At 38.9% G+C, this 16893-nt stretch overlaps 1 protein-coding gene across 2 annotated transcripts in view; it reads left to right on the plus strand.

Annotated features, from left to right (window-relative positions):
- Window positions 1-14009, plus strand: part of LOC139001791 (selection and upkeep of intraepithelial T-cells protein 1-like) — a 90884-nt gene extending 76875 nt beyond the window's left edge. The window contains exons 7-9 of one of the 2 annotated variants that reach the window (XR_011470105.1): window positions 2411-2521; window positions 4543-4649; window positions 13837-13923. Coding sequence is in view for 1 of the 2 variants with exons in the window: in XM_070403330.1 (XP_070259431.1) it covers window positions 2411-2521; window positions 4521-4649; window positions 13837-13910 (314 nt within the window). In the remaining variant the exon portion in view is untranslated. Of the gene's footprint in view, window positions 1-2410; window positions 2522-4520; window positions 4650-13836 lie in introns of both variants that reach the window. The other variant, XM_070403330.1, reaches the window with a different exon arrangement.
- Window positions 14010-16893: the final 2884 nt, after the last annotated feature.

Raw genomic sequence — 16893 nt, forward strand, 5'->3', positions numbered from 1 at the left:
TTTGTAATTGGGCATTATTATAATTATAGTTCTTTTCTTATGTACATTTTTCTCACCAGAATTAATACCTTTTATTTTTTTAAAATAAATTTTTACTGATTTGCCCTAACCTATGCACCTCATGGATAAATTTCAATATGTTTACATATCCAATATTAATTGTATCACCTTGGGGTTATCATTTCCAGACTTTTGTCTTCTTGCTCCACTATAAGTTAGTTGGTCATTATGCAGGACAAGCAAGTGTCATTTTGAAATCTCCACCACCAACCTGAGGGTTCTCAACATTTCTCTCATGTAGAAAGACCAGTTTTCTGAATTATCTTTTTATTTTCTTGTTTATTCCTTTGGTTTAGTAGAGCACACCCTCCAGTATATTCCTTTGAATTGGGCAATAGATGCCCCATTTTTTTGAGATCTTACATGAATTATTAATATTTTAATGGTAAAGAATTTTAGATGGGTAATAGAAATATTCCTTTAAAATTTAAAAACATTTTTTTCAGTTATACAGTTTTTGATAAGTTCCATATATTCTAATTTCTGACTGATTTTAAATGAGACTTTTTCCTCCTTAAAAGCCTTGTTATTTAATATTTATTGATTAGCATTTAAAGTTCTTTAATTATACAATAATATCAATGTGGATTTTTTTCCCCATCCATATGAGACTGCTCAGTGAGTCTTTCTAGGCTGTAAATTTTTTTTAACATCCACCTATAAGGGGAGATTTTCTTCCTTTAAGTCTTGGATTCTCCTACTTTTACTGTTTTCTCTTTTTGGAATTCCTATTATTTGGATACTATACTTCCTAAAGTGGTCTTCTAATTTTCTTCTCTTTCCTATTCTGTTTTCTATTTCTTTATATTTTTTTCTAAGAGAATTCCACAACTTTATCTTTTAATTCAGTCATTTAAGCTTTTCATTTTTTGCTTCTGTAGTTTTAATTTCTACTAGCTCTCTCTTTACATGCTTATTTAAAAATAGCATCCTGTTTTTGCTTCATTATGTGAAAATTTATTTCTCTGGAGATATTAAGAATTTTTGAAGTCTTTCCTCTTGAATCATCATTTCCTTCATTAAAAATATCTATGTCTTGTGTATGATTGGCTTTCTTTACATATTGATGAAGCTTGAATGCATTTAAAAGCAGTTGTGTTGAGTCATGTCATCCTGGGTGACTTTAACATATCCACATGGATTTTCCATGCAACAATCTAGACCTGGTGCCTTGATTTTTTTTATGTCTAGGAACATTTTTTTCTATTCACCATCATGTCTCTTTCCTGTGGCCGCATCCTAGAATTTCTTATCACTATAAACTACTACAATTATGAATACATCTTTTGAATCATCTCACTTCTTACCACTACCCTTTCTCTCCACAGTTCCATTTTTCAGTTAATATTGCTGTGCCTATTTGCTTAATTCATAGAGAAATCCAGGTTTTTATCTCTATACTGTCTGTCCCCTCTTCTCTTTTCATTTTTTTCTCTAATCAACCTTGACTACATTGTAATCACATGGCTGTTTTCTTACCAATATAGTCAACTTCGTTGTCCTGATTTTCTTTGGTAATACCCAATTGAAAAATAATTCAGGATTAGTACTATCATTTTTACCTTCTATGTTCTACATTTGGACTGGAAAAAGCATATTAGAATGAAATTTGGTATCAATTTTAATACAGGAAGTCCAGTGACAAAAAACTCCTTAACTGTGTGGCAACCCACTCGTTCTTTCCTGTTCAATTTTATGCCCAGTTTTCCCAGCAGTTAACTCTGTATTGTTTTATTCTTCCATAAGCTTTTAAAGCTTCTAGATCTACCATATTTCTAACAATTATCAACAGATAACTGGACCCCTGATGGCGAATAAGCTACTAACTTTATAAATATAACCATCACCATGACTAACTACACCTTTTATTACAATAATCCATAAGTCACTCCTCTTATCTAAAGCTAAAACCCCCATTCATGGTTAGATTTAAATCCACTTCATTGTTAGAACCTTCACACACTCAATTATTTCATACTTATCTTGCACTTTTTTATTTTCTATTTTTTTACTATTTAGTTTTCCTTGAAGTATTTTAATATGCTCAAGTTATCCTCCTATTATCAAAACTTTAAGATGAACTTCAGCCACACATACCCTTCTAGTACTTACCACCTCCTTCAAACATTTTATAAGAATTGTTTACATAGGCTCCTGTTTCTCACCTTCCACTTCCTCTCCACATGAAAGGAATCTAGCTGCCACTTTCTTCAGTCTACAGAAATTCTCCTTCCAAAGTTAGAAATACTTTCATTGTTGATAAATGTAACTAGGACTTCTAAGGTTTTAATCAACATGCTTCTATAAAGGAATATTTGCTAATTGTCATGTCTCCATGTCTCTTTTGCAGAGCCTGTCAACACAGACAATATAATTACGAATAAAGAAAAATTCTTAATCCATTCTGTGATAATAATATTTGTCTCCATGACTAGCTTTTTATTGTACTCCTTACAAAGAGGTAAATGCTTCTAAAAAGATGGGAGATTTTAGAATGTTTATTGTCTATCTAATTCCTCACTCTACATAATGATATTTGGTCACAACTCCGTGAGCTTTATACCCTGGAGCCATAACAGCCTATAGGAAAAATAAAAAACTTACAAAATATCAGAAGTTTTGAAAATTCCCATTAAATAATAGGTCTCAGTGCCTCATGTTATTGGGAATACCAATATCAGTATTTCTAGTATGAATCAGAGCCATTGCTTGTGTCCTATAAAGGACATAGAATCTTCACATTCAGCTAAATTTAAATGACTCGACCTCAAACTTCCTCAGTAAAATATGCAGATGTCTTCTGTGTGCTGGAACTTGTACAAGGCTGGAAGGTAACTGGAAGGTGAACATGGTGTGTGGTTAGCATGGTGCTGTGCAAGGGTAGGCTAAACAGCCATCTCACATGGTAGTTTAATTGACTTTATTTAAGGGAAGGGCATGGAGAATGGACTATCCAACGGGAAGGGCTTCACAGCACTGAGCCAAGGGGACATGGGTTGATGATGGCAGCTCCCAGGAGCTGGAGTTTCATCCTTATATGCATTCACTGGTGGGAAACTTTTGTCGTCAATGGGCCTGGGGACTGAGCTGGTGAGCTTGGAATGCAAGTGGAATATAAGTGTGCAATTAGGTGCCCTCAGGACAGTTTCCATTCTTTGTATGGTCTGACTCCTAGTGTCCAGCAAGTTGTTCCTGGTCTTTTGTTCTCTGTTGGCAGGAAACTTAGAAATGTCCACTAAGGATTGTATTGCAATACAGACCTAGCAGTAACATTTAGAACTTTTCATATTACATCCTATTTGGAATTTAAGTCTTCTTTTGATTAAAAAAAAAGTGTTTGTACTTTTCCAAATACAAAACCAGGAACATATTTACAGCATTGACCTATATTTTTTCACTCTCATTCTTTCAAAACATGAATTGTTTGTTTTTTCCTTGTAATCCATCTCTTACTTAGAAAACTGATAAGAAGCCTGGGCTTTATTACCAAACCCTGTCTCATGTTAGAAAGGAGATCTAGGTAACCAGGACTAAGGGTCTATCCATGAGGGGTTGTCTATTGTACTTTGAGGAGCCCAGGTTAAGGAAAATTAATAAAAGAAAGTCAGGAAAATGTACATTGTACTTGCTAAACAAAATTATAATATTATGACATCTGCCCCAACTTTAGTTAATACTCATCATTTTAAGACACAACAGATCTATAAAATATTTTTAAAAATGAGTATCTGGGAGGAAGGAAGATAGGGGAGTGCCATCTTACCCATGACAATCAGGAGATGAAAATATTAATTTAATTTAGGATAAAAATCCAGGATTTTGTGTGCCATAAAAGCCAAATACAGGAGTTATGCTGTCAAACTTTGAACTTGGCTGGAAAGATGTTACCTATATGAGGATAGGGCACAGAATTATATTGTACCCATTGGGCTGATACCCAAATTTATCAAGTCTATATTGACTGAGATCTATGACCATGTTACTAATAAATTCTGGAATGAACTGAGTCCATAGAAATTCCATTTGTAGTTCACCTTGAGACTATTCACCAAGAGGCTAAGGCATGCATAGGGGAAATCACCAGGAAAAAATGAAAACAAAGCCCAAACTAAGTAAAACATTTTTTTTAAAACCCCCAAATTTAAAATACATTAACTGGAACTCAGAAGAAGGAAATATTTTAAAAATCAGAAGTTATGCTACTATTCTCAAAAGTACCAAAAATGTAATATCAAGAAAATAATTTTATGAAACATTGGGACTTTATAAATTAAGCGTATATTTTTAAAAAGAATAAATAATTATAAAAACATGAAAACCTTTAAATTAAAATGCTTTAAGTGATAAAAAAACTTGTTATATTTGATAAGTGATATACTAGATACATTAGTTTTATATTGCTGAATAACAAATTATTATGAACTTAGCAGTTTAAAATAATATATATTATTATCTCATAGTTTGCATTGATGATGATTCCAGGCATGGCGAAGCTACAGCCCATAATCTGCATCACAACAAGCTGTATCGTTGGCTGAGATTGCCATCTCATCGGGATATCAGAGTCGTCTTCTTCTTGGATCTTCAAGGTTAATGAAATAATTCATTTCATTGTGATTTTTAGGGCTGAAGCCTTTGGCAACTAGAGGCCATCCCTTTTCAAACACAGTTTTCAACATAGCTATTTGTTCATCCCCGCTGAGAATAAAAAGAGAAAACCTCTGGGTTTTAATCATTCCAACTTATTTTAAGGGCTTGCCAGATTAGATCAAACCTATCCAAGATAATCTTTCTAATTTTTTTTTAAGAATAACAATGGCCCTAACCTGTTTGGCTCAGTGGCTAGAGTGTTGGCCTGAGGACTGAAAGGTCACAGGTTTCATTTCAGTCAAGAGCACATGCCTGGGTTTCAGGCTTAGTTCCCAGTGATGGGTGTGCAGGAGGCAGCCCAGCAATGATTTTCTCTCATCATTGATGTTTCTATCTCTCTCTCCCTTCCTCTCTGAAATCAATAAAAACATATATTTAAAAAAGAATAACAATGTATTCTATTTTTATATTTTTCTAACATATTTTTATTGATTTTTTAGAGAGAGAAGGGAGTGGGAAATAGAGAGAGAAAAATTGATGACAGAAACATCAATAAGCTGCCTTTTGTATGTCCCCTACTGGGCATGTGCCCTAACTGGGAATTGAACAGGTAGCCTCTTGTACATGGGGCAACACTTAATCCACAGAGCCACACCGGTCAGGCTAATCTTCCTAATGTAAAGTCAACTGATCATAAACTTTAATCTGCAGAATCCTCTCACAGCAGCACCTAAAGCCCATTACATTTGATTAAATACCTGGGAGAAAGTGTGTATATCAGGAGTGGGAATTTTAGTGGCCACTTAGAATTCTGTCCACCACACTACACATAACTGAAATAAGAATTAGCGAACCATAGAACCTGACCAGGTAGCTTAATTGAGCATCATCCTGATAAGCCAAGATTGCAAGTTCAGTCCCAGTCAGGGCTCATATAAGAATCAACCTGATAGAATACTAGGCTGCTGTAAAAATAAAAGAAACTCTTACCATTTGCAATGGCATGGATGGAACTGGAGACCATTATGCTAAGTGAAATAAGCCAGTCAATGAAGGAAAAATACCACATGATCTCACTCATTCATGGATAATAGAGACCATTATAAACTTTTGAACAATAATAGATACAGAGGCAGAGCTGCCTCAAACAGATTGTTAAACTGCAGTGGGAAGGCCAGGGAGGGTTGGGGGGCAGGAGGGAGGGAGGTAAGAGATCAACCGAAGGACTTGTATGCATGCATATAAGCAAAACCAATGGACATAAGACACTGGGGGGTAGGGGAGGCCAGGGGATTGTCAAGGGCATGGAAAAAAAAAGGACACATATGTAATACCCTTTGTAATACTTTAAGCAATAAAAAATACTATATGTAATATTTTAAACAATAAAGAATTTAAAAAGAATCAACCAATGAATGCATAAATAAATAGAATAACAAATCGATCTCTCTGTCTCTCTTTCTCTCATCCTCTCTCTCTCTAAAATCAATAAAATGTTTTAAAAAGGATTGGTAAGTCATAAAATCAAACTGAGGCTATGTAACACAAAAGATAAAGAATTAAAACATATAATTAAAATAAAGAAAAATGGCCCTGACCGGTTTGGCTCAGTGGATAGGGCGTCGACCTGCGGACTGAAGGGTCCCAGGTTCGATTCCAGTCAAGGGAATGTACCTTAGTTGCAGGCACATCCCCAGTGGGGGGTGTGCAGGAGGCAGCTGATTGATGTTTCTCTCTCATCGATGTTTCTAACTTTCTATCCCTCTCCCTTCCTCTCTGTAAAGGATCAATAAAATATAATAAATAAATAAATAAATAAATAAATAGATAAATAAATAAATAATAAATAAAATTAAGAAAAATGGGAAAAGATTCAAAAGTTCTACTATATAAAAATAAAATTTTAGCCCTAGCTGGTTTGGCTCAGTGGATATCGCATCAGCCTGAGGACTAAAGGGTCCCTGGTTCAATTCTGGTCAGGGACACATGCCCAGGCTGAGGGCTCGATCCCCAATGGGGGGCCTGCAGGAGACAGCCGATCATTGATTCTCTCTCATCATCGATGTTTTTATCTATCTCTCCCTCTCCCTTCCTCTCTGAAATCAATAAAAAATATATTTTAAAAAATAAATAAGGGGATTCCGAAGATGGCGGCAATATAGGGAGACACGTCCCAGGTCGTCTCCCGGAGCAAATGGAGTAAGCAGCTGAAACTAATAACACCCACCCCGAATTGGCAAAATTACTCAGCTGGTGAGACCGTTTGCAGCCAGGAAGGGCAGAAATCCCCTGGAAAGTGCCTGGTATATGGTGCCTTATTGTGTTGTATTTTGTGCCTTTAAATCAACTCAGCAGATCCAAGCAACAGCAGCCTCCTGGTCACCACACCCTCTGTCTGAGTAACAGCAGCTGTACGTGAAGGCTCCCCCCACCAGCAAGAAGAGCCACCACAGCTGTGAACAGCACCCACCAGAGGAGCTGCTGCCAACTGAGGAGCAGCTGCTACCGCAACCGCCCGAAGAGCAACCACAGCCCAAGGAGCCACTGCCACCCAGGGAGCAGCCACTGAACAACTCAACGTCTAGATATGTCAGTGAGATCAAACTTGGGTAAACAAAGAAACCCCCAAAGGAAAGAAAAGGAGGACTCGCTAGAAAAGCAGCTATCTGAAACAGAGGCATGCAACGTGACAGAAAAAGAATCCAGAATAAGGGTCCTAGAGTGCATAAACCGGATGGAGGAAAAAATCAATAACATATGCAAGAAGCTAGAAGAAAGAGATGAAAAAATCAACAACATATACAAGAAGCTAGAAGAAACAGATGAAAAAATCAACAACTTAAGTAAGACCCAAGAAGAAATGAAAAGCGATACAGCTGCAATAAAAAACACCATTGAAAGTATCAGCAGTAGACTAGGAGAAGCGGAGGACCGAATTAGTGAATTAGAAGACAAGGAAGCAAAACACACCCAAACTGTACTGCAATTGGAGAAAAAAATTAAAAGACAGGAGGAGAGCCTAAGGGAGCTTTGGGACAACATGAAACGAAACAACATACGAATAATAGGGGTGCCAAAACACCAGAAAGATGAACAAGGATTAGAAAACCTACTCGAAGAAATAATATCAGAAAACTTCCCTGAGGTGGGGAAGAAAAAAGTCACACAAGCCAAGAGAGTCCCAAACAAGGTGAACCCAAAAAGACCCACACCAAGACACATCATAATTACCATGGCAAATGTTCAGGACAAAGAGAGAATCTTACAGGCTGCAAGAGAGAGACGGAAAGTTACATACAAGGAATCTCCCATTAGATTATCAAATGGTTTCTCAACAGAAACACATCAGGCCAGAAAAGAATAGATAGAAATTTACAAAGTGATGCAAAGCAAAGGACTGAATCCAAGAATACTCTATCCAGCAAGGCTATCATTCAAAATTGAAGGGGAAATAAGAAGCTTCACAGACAAAAAAAAAAAGCTAAGGGAGTTTATCACCACCAAGCCAGCAATGCAAGAAATGCTAAAGGGACTGGTGAAAAAAGAAGAAATAAAAAGCTCAGAAAGAAAACAGCCACACACAAAAAGAACTGGCTACAAACAAGTACCTTTCAATAATAACTTTAAATGTAAATGGACTAAATGCTCCAACCAAAAGACATCGAGTGGCTGAATGGATAAAAAAACATGACCCATACATTTGCTGTCTACAAGAGACCCACCTCATTAGAAGGGACTCACACAGACTGTAAGTGAAGGGATGGAAAAATATCTCTCAGGCAAATGGAAAGGAAAAGAAAGCTGAGGTAGCATTACTTATATCGGACAAAATAGACCTCAAAGTGAAGGCCATAACAAGAGATAAGGAAGGCCGCTTCATAATACTAAAGGGATCAATACAACAAGAAGAAATAACCCTGGTAAACATATATGCACCCAATGCAGGAGGACCCAAATTGATAAAAAAAACTCCTGGAAGATATCAAGGGAGAGATCAACAACAATACAGTCATAGTAGGGGACTTTAATACACCACTGACATCACTGGATAAGTCCTCTAGACAAACAATCAGCAAAGAAACAGCAATCCTAAATGACTCACTAGATCAGATGGACTTAATAGACATCTTCAGAACACTTCACCCCAAAGCTGCAGAATACACGTTCATCTCAAGTGCTCATGGGACATCTTCAAAAATAGACCACATATTGGGTCACAAGCAAAGTCTCCCCAAATACAAGAAGATTGAAATCATACCAAGCATCTTCTCAGACAACGATGGCATAATATTAGAAATAAACTACAATAAAAACAATCCAAAATACTCAAACACTTGGAAGCTGAATAGCATGTTATTAAATATTGATTGGGTTACCAATGAGATCAAAGAAGAAATTAAAAACATCCTGGACACTAATGACAATGAAAACACAACAATCCAAAACCTATGGGACACAATGAAAGCAGTCCTGAGAGGGAAGTTTATAGCTCTACAGGCCTATCTCAAAAAACAAGAAAAAAATGGTAGTAAATCACCTAACTCTACAACTCAAAGAATTAGAAATAGAGCAACAAGAAAACCCCAGAGTGAGCAGAAGGAAGGAGATAATAAAGATTAGAGCAGAAACAAATGACATAGAGACCAAAAAAACAATACAGAAAATCAATGAAACCAAGAGCTGGTTCTTTGAAAGGATAAACAAGATTGACAAACCTCTAGCCAGACTCACCAAGGTGCAAAGAGAGAGGACCCAAATAAACAAAATCAGAAACGATAGAGGCAAAATAACAACAGACTCCACAGAAATACAAACGATTGTTAAAAAATACTATGGACAGATCTACTCTAACAAACTAGACAACCTGGAGGAAATAGACATATTCCTAGAAAAATGCAACATTCCAAAACTCAATCAGGAAGAATCTAAAAATCTCAATAGGTCAATAACTATGGAAGAAATTGAAGCAGTCATCAAAAAGCTTCCAGCAAACAAAAGCCCAGGACCAGGTGGCTTCACAGGGGAGTTTTACCAAACATTCAAGGAAAAACTAAAACCTTTCCTCCTCAGATTACTACAAAAAATTCAAGATGAAGGAACACTTCCAAGCTCATTCGATGAAGCCAGCATCACCCTCATACCAAACCAGGTAAAGACAACACAATGAAAGAGAATTACAGGCCAATATCCCTCATGAACATAGATGCCAAAATCCTCAACAAAATCTTAGCAATACAGCGGATCCAGCAGTACATCAGAAAGATCATACACCATGACCAAGTAGGATTTACGCCAGGGATGCAAGGACGGTACAATATCTGCAAATCAATAAACGTGATACATCACATAAACAAATTAAAAGAAAAAAAACCACATGGTCATATCAATTGATGCAGAAAAAACATTTGACAAAATCCAACACACATTTTTGAAAAAACTCTCAGCAAGGCGGGAGTAGAAGGATCATACCTCAACATAATAAAAGCCACATATGAGAAACCCACAGCCAACATCATACTCAATGGACAAAAACTAACACCATTTCCCCTAAGAACAGGAACAAGACAGGGATGCTCACTCTTACCACTCCTGTTCAACATAGTACTGGAAGTATTAGCCATTGCAATTAGGCAAGAAGAAGAAATAAAAGACATCCAAATTGGAAAAGAGGAAGTAAACTGTCCTTATTTGCAGACGACATGATATTTTACATACAAAACCCTAGAGACTTCATCAAAAAGCTACTAGATTTAATACATGAATTTGGCAAAGTAGCAGGATACAAAATTAACCCCAAGAAATCTGAGGCATTTCTATACACCAATAGTGAACTTGCAGAAAGAGAGATTATAAAAACAATCCCATTTACCATCGCACCAAAAAATTTAAGCTCCCTAGGAATAAACTTAACTAAAGAGGTAAAAGACCTCTACTCAGAAAACTACAGGACGTTGAAAAAAGAGATAGAGGAAGACATAAACAGATGGAAGAACATACCGTGTTCATGGATTGGTAGAATCAACATCATTAAAATGTCCATACTACCCAAAGCAATCTATAAATTCAATGCACTTCCCACTAAAATACCAACGGCATACTTCACAGATCTAGAAGGAACTCTCTAAAAATTCATCTGGAATAAAAAAAGACCCCGAATAGCTGCAGCGATCCTGAGAAAGAACAAAGTAGGTGGGATCTCAATACCAGATATAAAGATGTATTACAAAGCCACTGTTCTCAAAACTGCCTGGTACTGGCACAAGAACAGACATATAGAACAATGAAATAGAATAGAGAGCCCAGAAATTGGCCCGAACCAATATGCTCAGTTAATATTTGACAAAAGAGGCAAGAACATAGAATGGAGCCAAGATAGTCTCTTCAATAAATGGTGTTGGGAAAATTGGACAGATATATGCAAGAAAATGAAACTAGATCACCAACTTACACCATACACAAAAATAAACTCAAAATGGATAAAGGACTTAAATGTACAACAGGAAACCATAAAAATTCTAGAAGAATCCAAAGGCAACAAAATCTCAGACATATGCCGAAGCAATTTCTTCACTGATACAGCTCCTATGGCACTTGAAACTAAGGAGAAAATGAACAAATGGTACTACATCAAAATAAAAAGCTTCTGCACAGCAAAAGAAACCCTCAACAAAACAACGAGAAATCCCACTGCATGGGAAAACATATTTGCCAATGTCATATCTGATAAAGGCCTAATCTCCAAAATTTATAGGGAACTCATACAACTTAACAAAAGGAAGATAAACAATCCAATCAAAAAATGGGCAAAGGACCTAAATAGACACCTTTCAAAAGAGGTCATTCAGAAAGCCAAGAGACATATGAAAACATGCTCAAAGTCACTCATCATCCGAGAGATGCAAATCAAAACAACAATGAGGTACCATCTCACACCTGACAAACTGGCTATCATCAACAAATCAACAAACGACAAGTGCTGGAGAGGATGTGGAGAAAAAGGAACACTTGTGCACTGCTGGTGGGAATGCAGACTGGTGCAGCCACTATGGAAGACAGTATGGAGTTTCCTCAAAAAACTAAAAATGGAACTCCCATTTGACCCTGTGATCCCACTTTTAGGAATATATCCCAAGAAAACAGAAACACCAATCAGAAAGGATATATGCACCCATATGTTCATAGCAGCACAATTCACCATAACTAAGATCTGGAAACAGCCTAAGTGCCCATCGGCAGATGGGTGGATTAGAAAACTGTGGTATATCTACACAATGCAATACTATGCTGCTATAAAAATGAAGGAACTCTTACCATTTGCAACAGCATGGATGGAATGGAGAGCATTATGCTACGTGAAATAAGCCAGTCAATGAAGAAAAAATACCACATGATCTCACTCATTCATGGATAATAGAGACCATTATAAACTTTTGAACAATAATAGATACAGAGGCAGAGCTGCCTCAAACAGATTGTCAAACTGCAGTGGGATGGCTGGGGAGGGTTGGGGGGCAGGAGGGAGGGGGGTAAGAGATCAACCGAAGGACTTGTATGCATGCATATAAGCAAAACCAATGGACATAAGACACTGGGGGGTAGGGGAGGCCAGGGGATTGTCAAGGGCGGGGGAAAAAAAAGGACACATATGTGGTACCCTTTTTAATACTTTAAGCAATAAAAAAAATAAAAATAAAAAAGGCTTTATACACAAAAAAATCAATAAAAATATTTTAAAAAATAAAAAAATAAATAAAAATTAAATTTTAGGATATTGAATGCAAAATAATTTGTTTTTATATTAAGAGTGAATAGGAATTTGCTAAACACTATGAGGCAGAGTATATATATTAAAAAATATCATCTAGAGTGATTAAGAATGATTTATATACATACACCCATCATCAATATCACCACATCAAGAGAAATGAAACAAAGGCAATTCTTTTAAGTTACCAGATGAGACGAAAGATTTCCTACAATTGATCAAAATTAAATTGGCATGAGATGTCTTAAATGAGTTGTCTATATCCATATAATATGTTGTTTCTGAGAAAAATGAAATAAAGTAACCTTTCAGACATTTAAGGATATAGACATTTCACTGCTCAAGGACCATTACAGAAAAAAAAAATTTAAGAAGAATGAATCCAAAGTTAAGCATTTTGATACAGGAAAATTGGTTAGCAAAGATTTCAGAGGAGAAATAGTTGCTACTACTCATGTTAATTTTATATGACAAATAACAACAATAATAATAGTAGTTGTATAAAGTCCAATAAAAATAAAAGCAGAATTCCAGATATTAGGGAGGAAAAATATTACTAATTTTATGTGTTTAAATTGAATTTAGGATTAATTTAAATATAAATTTAAGTATTGTATAAACATAAGAGAATAATCATTAAGCAAATAGAAATGACATATTGGTTAAGAGTGGAAGCTTTGCCCGGCCTGTGTGGCTCAATAGTTGAGTGTTGACCCTTGAGCCTGGAGGTCAGGATTTGATTCTCGGTCAAGACACATACCTGGGTTTTGGGTTAAATCCCCACTAGGAGGCATACAGGAGACAGCAGATCAATGATTATCTCTCATCATTGATGTTTTTATCTCTCTATTCCTCTTCCTTCCTCTCTCTAAAATTAATGAAAACATAAAAATATACATTTTAAAAAGTGGAAGTTTTGTCATACAACTGTATTGTTTCACATCTGAAAGGCATCACTACTTAATTAACAGCATCTTGGTCAAGTTTCTAAACATCTTTGTATCTCAGTTTCCTAATGGATTAAAGAGAATAATAAATATGTGGTTATGGTTAAGATTAATAGAGACATAGTCAAGTCACTTTGCTGTACGCTTAGACTTATACAAGTGCTGTATATCAACTTATCTCAATAAAAGTGAAAGGAAAAAAAGATTAATAGAGATATAAATGAGTTCGTCAGTATCTGTTCTCCCTTTTCCCTGTAACAATAGAATACATTTTTAACTAGACTCATAGCCTTCCAAGAGAAAGACTATTCCAGGCTCCCTTTATATAAAGTTAAGTGATGCTGTGTGCTTCACATCTGACTCATAAGAGGTGTGCAGAAGTGATGTGTGTAAATTTTAGGTTACGCACTTATGGAAAAGAACTGAGTTCTAAACTTCTTATTCTTTCATTCTTTCTTGTTCTTGGGATTGCAGGTACAAGGTCAAGCAATCAAGACCATGGAGATGCAGCCACACATGAATTATCCACAATAAGTAGCCAGGACTGAAATACAACTGAAAGGAGGAGAGCCACCTTATGAGTTTTGTCTACTTGTACCTGGAATGCTATACAATTAATTTGGGTTAACAATGGTTAAATGTCTAAGAACACATGTAAAGCTCTTATATCTGTGCTTATTATATGGTAAACATTCACTAAATGTTTGTATTATTACTATTAAAATTATCTACACTAATAAAAGAGAAACATGGTAATTAGCGTACAATCGCTACCCTTCCCATTGGCTAATCAGCATATCCTTATGCAAATTAACTGTCAGCCAAGATGGCGGCAGGCAGCCATGCACTGAAGCGAACAGGGAGGCTTGCTTCCTCCAGTGATGGTGGACGCCCACCTTCTCTGCCTCACTTGCCAGCCTCTCAGCTGTAACTCTAAGCAACTATGTTGCAAATATAGAAGCTAAACAAAACCCCAGAAACTGGCTTTTAGTCAGCCGGCCTTCAGCCAGCCTGACCCCAACATTGTATCAATGTTTTCAGCAGCGAGGCCTCAGAGCTAAAGCTGCCCAGAATAAAAAAAAAAAGAAAGAAAGAAAAAAAGGAGTGGTTGGGAGCTTTTAGTCACCTGCCAGCCGGAAAACAGCCCTCAGCCCCTCAGCCAGCCTGGCCAGGCACCCCAGTGGGGACCCCCACCCTGATCCAGGACATCCTTCAGGGCAAACCAGCCGGCCCCCACCCGTGCACCAGGCTTCTATCCTATATAATAAAAGGGTAATATGCCTCCCAGCATCGGGATCAGTGGAGCAACGAGGCTCCCGGCACTGGGATCAGCGTGACAGGGGGCAGCGCCCAAACCCCCTGATCGTCCTGTGGCTCTGTGTGTGACAGGGGGCGGGGCCACAACCTCCCTATCTGCCCTGCTCTGTTCATGACAGGGGAAGGCGCCCCAACCCCCTGATGAGCCCTGCTCTGTGCCTGATAGGGGGGAGCTCCCCAATCCCCTGATCGCCCTGCTCTGTGTGTGACAGGGGGGAGCTCCCCAACCACCTGATCGCCTTGCGGCTCTGTGTGTGACAGGGTGCAGCGCCCCAAGCCCCCCACCCCACGGGCCCTGCTCTGTGTGTGACAGGGTGCAGGGCCCCAACCCCCTGATCGGCCCTGCTCTGTGGGTGATAGAGGGCAGCGCCCCAACCCCCCTCCATGGGCCTTACTCTGTGTGTGACGGGGGAGAGCCATAACCTCCCCATTGGCCCTGCCCTGAGTTTGACAGGGTGCAGTGCCCCAACCTCCTGATCTGCCCTGCTCTGTGTGACAGGGTACAGAGCCCCAACCCCCCTGATGGGCCCTGCTCTGTGAGTGACAGGGGCAGCACCCCAACTGCCTGATCGGCCCTGCTCTGTGAGTGACAGGGGGCAGCACCCCAACCCCCTGTTCGGCCCTGTTCTGTGAGTGACAGGGGGCAGCACCCCAACCCCCTGATTGGCCCTGCTCTGTGAGTGACAGGGTGCAGTGCCCCAACCCCCTGATCCGCCCTGCTCTGTGTGTGACAAGGGGTGGCGCCGCAACCTCCCCATGGGCCCTGCCTTGAGTGTGACAGGGGGCGATGCCCCAACCCCCCAATCGGCCCTACCCTGAGCGTGACTGAGGGTGGCATCGCAACCTCCTAATCCGCCCTGCTCTGTGCATGACAGGGTCGGTGCCTCAACTCCCCAATTGGCCCTGCTCTGAGCCTGACCAGGGCTGCACCTAGGGATTGGGCGTGCCCTCTGCCACCCGGGAGCAGGCCTAAGCCAGTAGGTCGTTATCTCCCGAGGGGTCCCAGACTGTGAGAGAGCACAGGCCGGGCTGGGGGACCCCCCGCCCTCCCGAGTGCACAAATTTTTGTGCACGGGGCCTCTAGTCCTATATAATAAACACCTAATATGCCAAGTGTCCAACTGTCCGGTTGTCCATTCAACCAATCAAAGTGTAATATGCTAATGATATGCTAAGTTCTCTCAACTGCTCACTATGATGTGCACTGACCACCAGGGACTCTGACTGGTAGGTTAGCTTACTGCTGGGGTCTGGCTGATCAGGACTGAGTGAGATGGGCCGGACATGCCCTGGAGCCCTCCCTCAGTCCTTCCCCAGCTGGCCAACCTCCCGCATCCCTCCCTGGCCCCAATCATGCAATCATGCACTGGTGGGAGCACAGAGACCACTATCCTGTGCCCTCTCACAATCCGGAACCCCCCAGGGGATGTTGGAGAGCTGGTTTTGGCCCGATCCTGCAGGCGAGGCTGAGGGAACTCACTGGTGCCCAAATTTGTGCACCAGGCTTCTAGTACTTACTAATAATATAAGAGATATGCCATAATCAAAATTACATAAAAGAATTGATAGTAAATAATGAGAAAAGGATGTATCAGGAAAATAATAACAAAACAAAGGTCATGTAGCAGTACTGATATTAGAAAAAATAAAAGTTAAGGAAACATAATCCAGCAGGTATTATATTACCAGCAGGTATTTAAAATAATTAAGAATGTACACATACACTAAATAAAAACAGTAATTAAGGCAATGACCAACACAATTGACAGGTATAACATAAATTTTAGAAATCTATATGTATAAGCACACAAATAATTAGATCATGAACACATGTTACAAAAGAGTAATTAAAGTTTGAACTTTACCCACCCCTACCCCCCAAATTGAAATCAGGTATGATTTTCAAATATTTGAGGATATTTATAAATATTGTCCATGTACTAAATTGCAAAGAAATTCAAAATCAATGCTCAGAAACTGTAGTATGTTATCTTATACTAGAGGCCTGGTGCATGAAATTTGTGCACTCGGGGGCGGGGGCATCCACCAGCCCAGATTACGAGAGGCCTCAGGCTAGGCTGAAGGACCCAACTGGTGCACGGGGCCAAGGAGGGATGAGGTTAGCCAGCCAGGAAAGGACCAAGGGAGGGCTCCAAGGCATGTCTGGCCCATCTTGCTCAGTCCCAATCAGCCAGACCCCAGCAGCAAGCTAAC

Source organism: Myotis yumanensis, unplaced genomic scaffold (assembly GCF_028538775.1).
Source record: "Myotis yumanensis isolate MYYU_CA2020_CCGP unplaced genomic scaffold, mMyoYum1.0.hap1 SCAF_2, whole genome shotgun sequence".
Lineage (NCBI taxonomy): Eukaryota > Metazoa > Chordata > Mammalia > Chiroptera > Vespertilionidae > Myotis > Myotis yumanensis.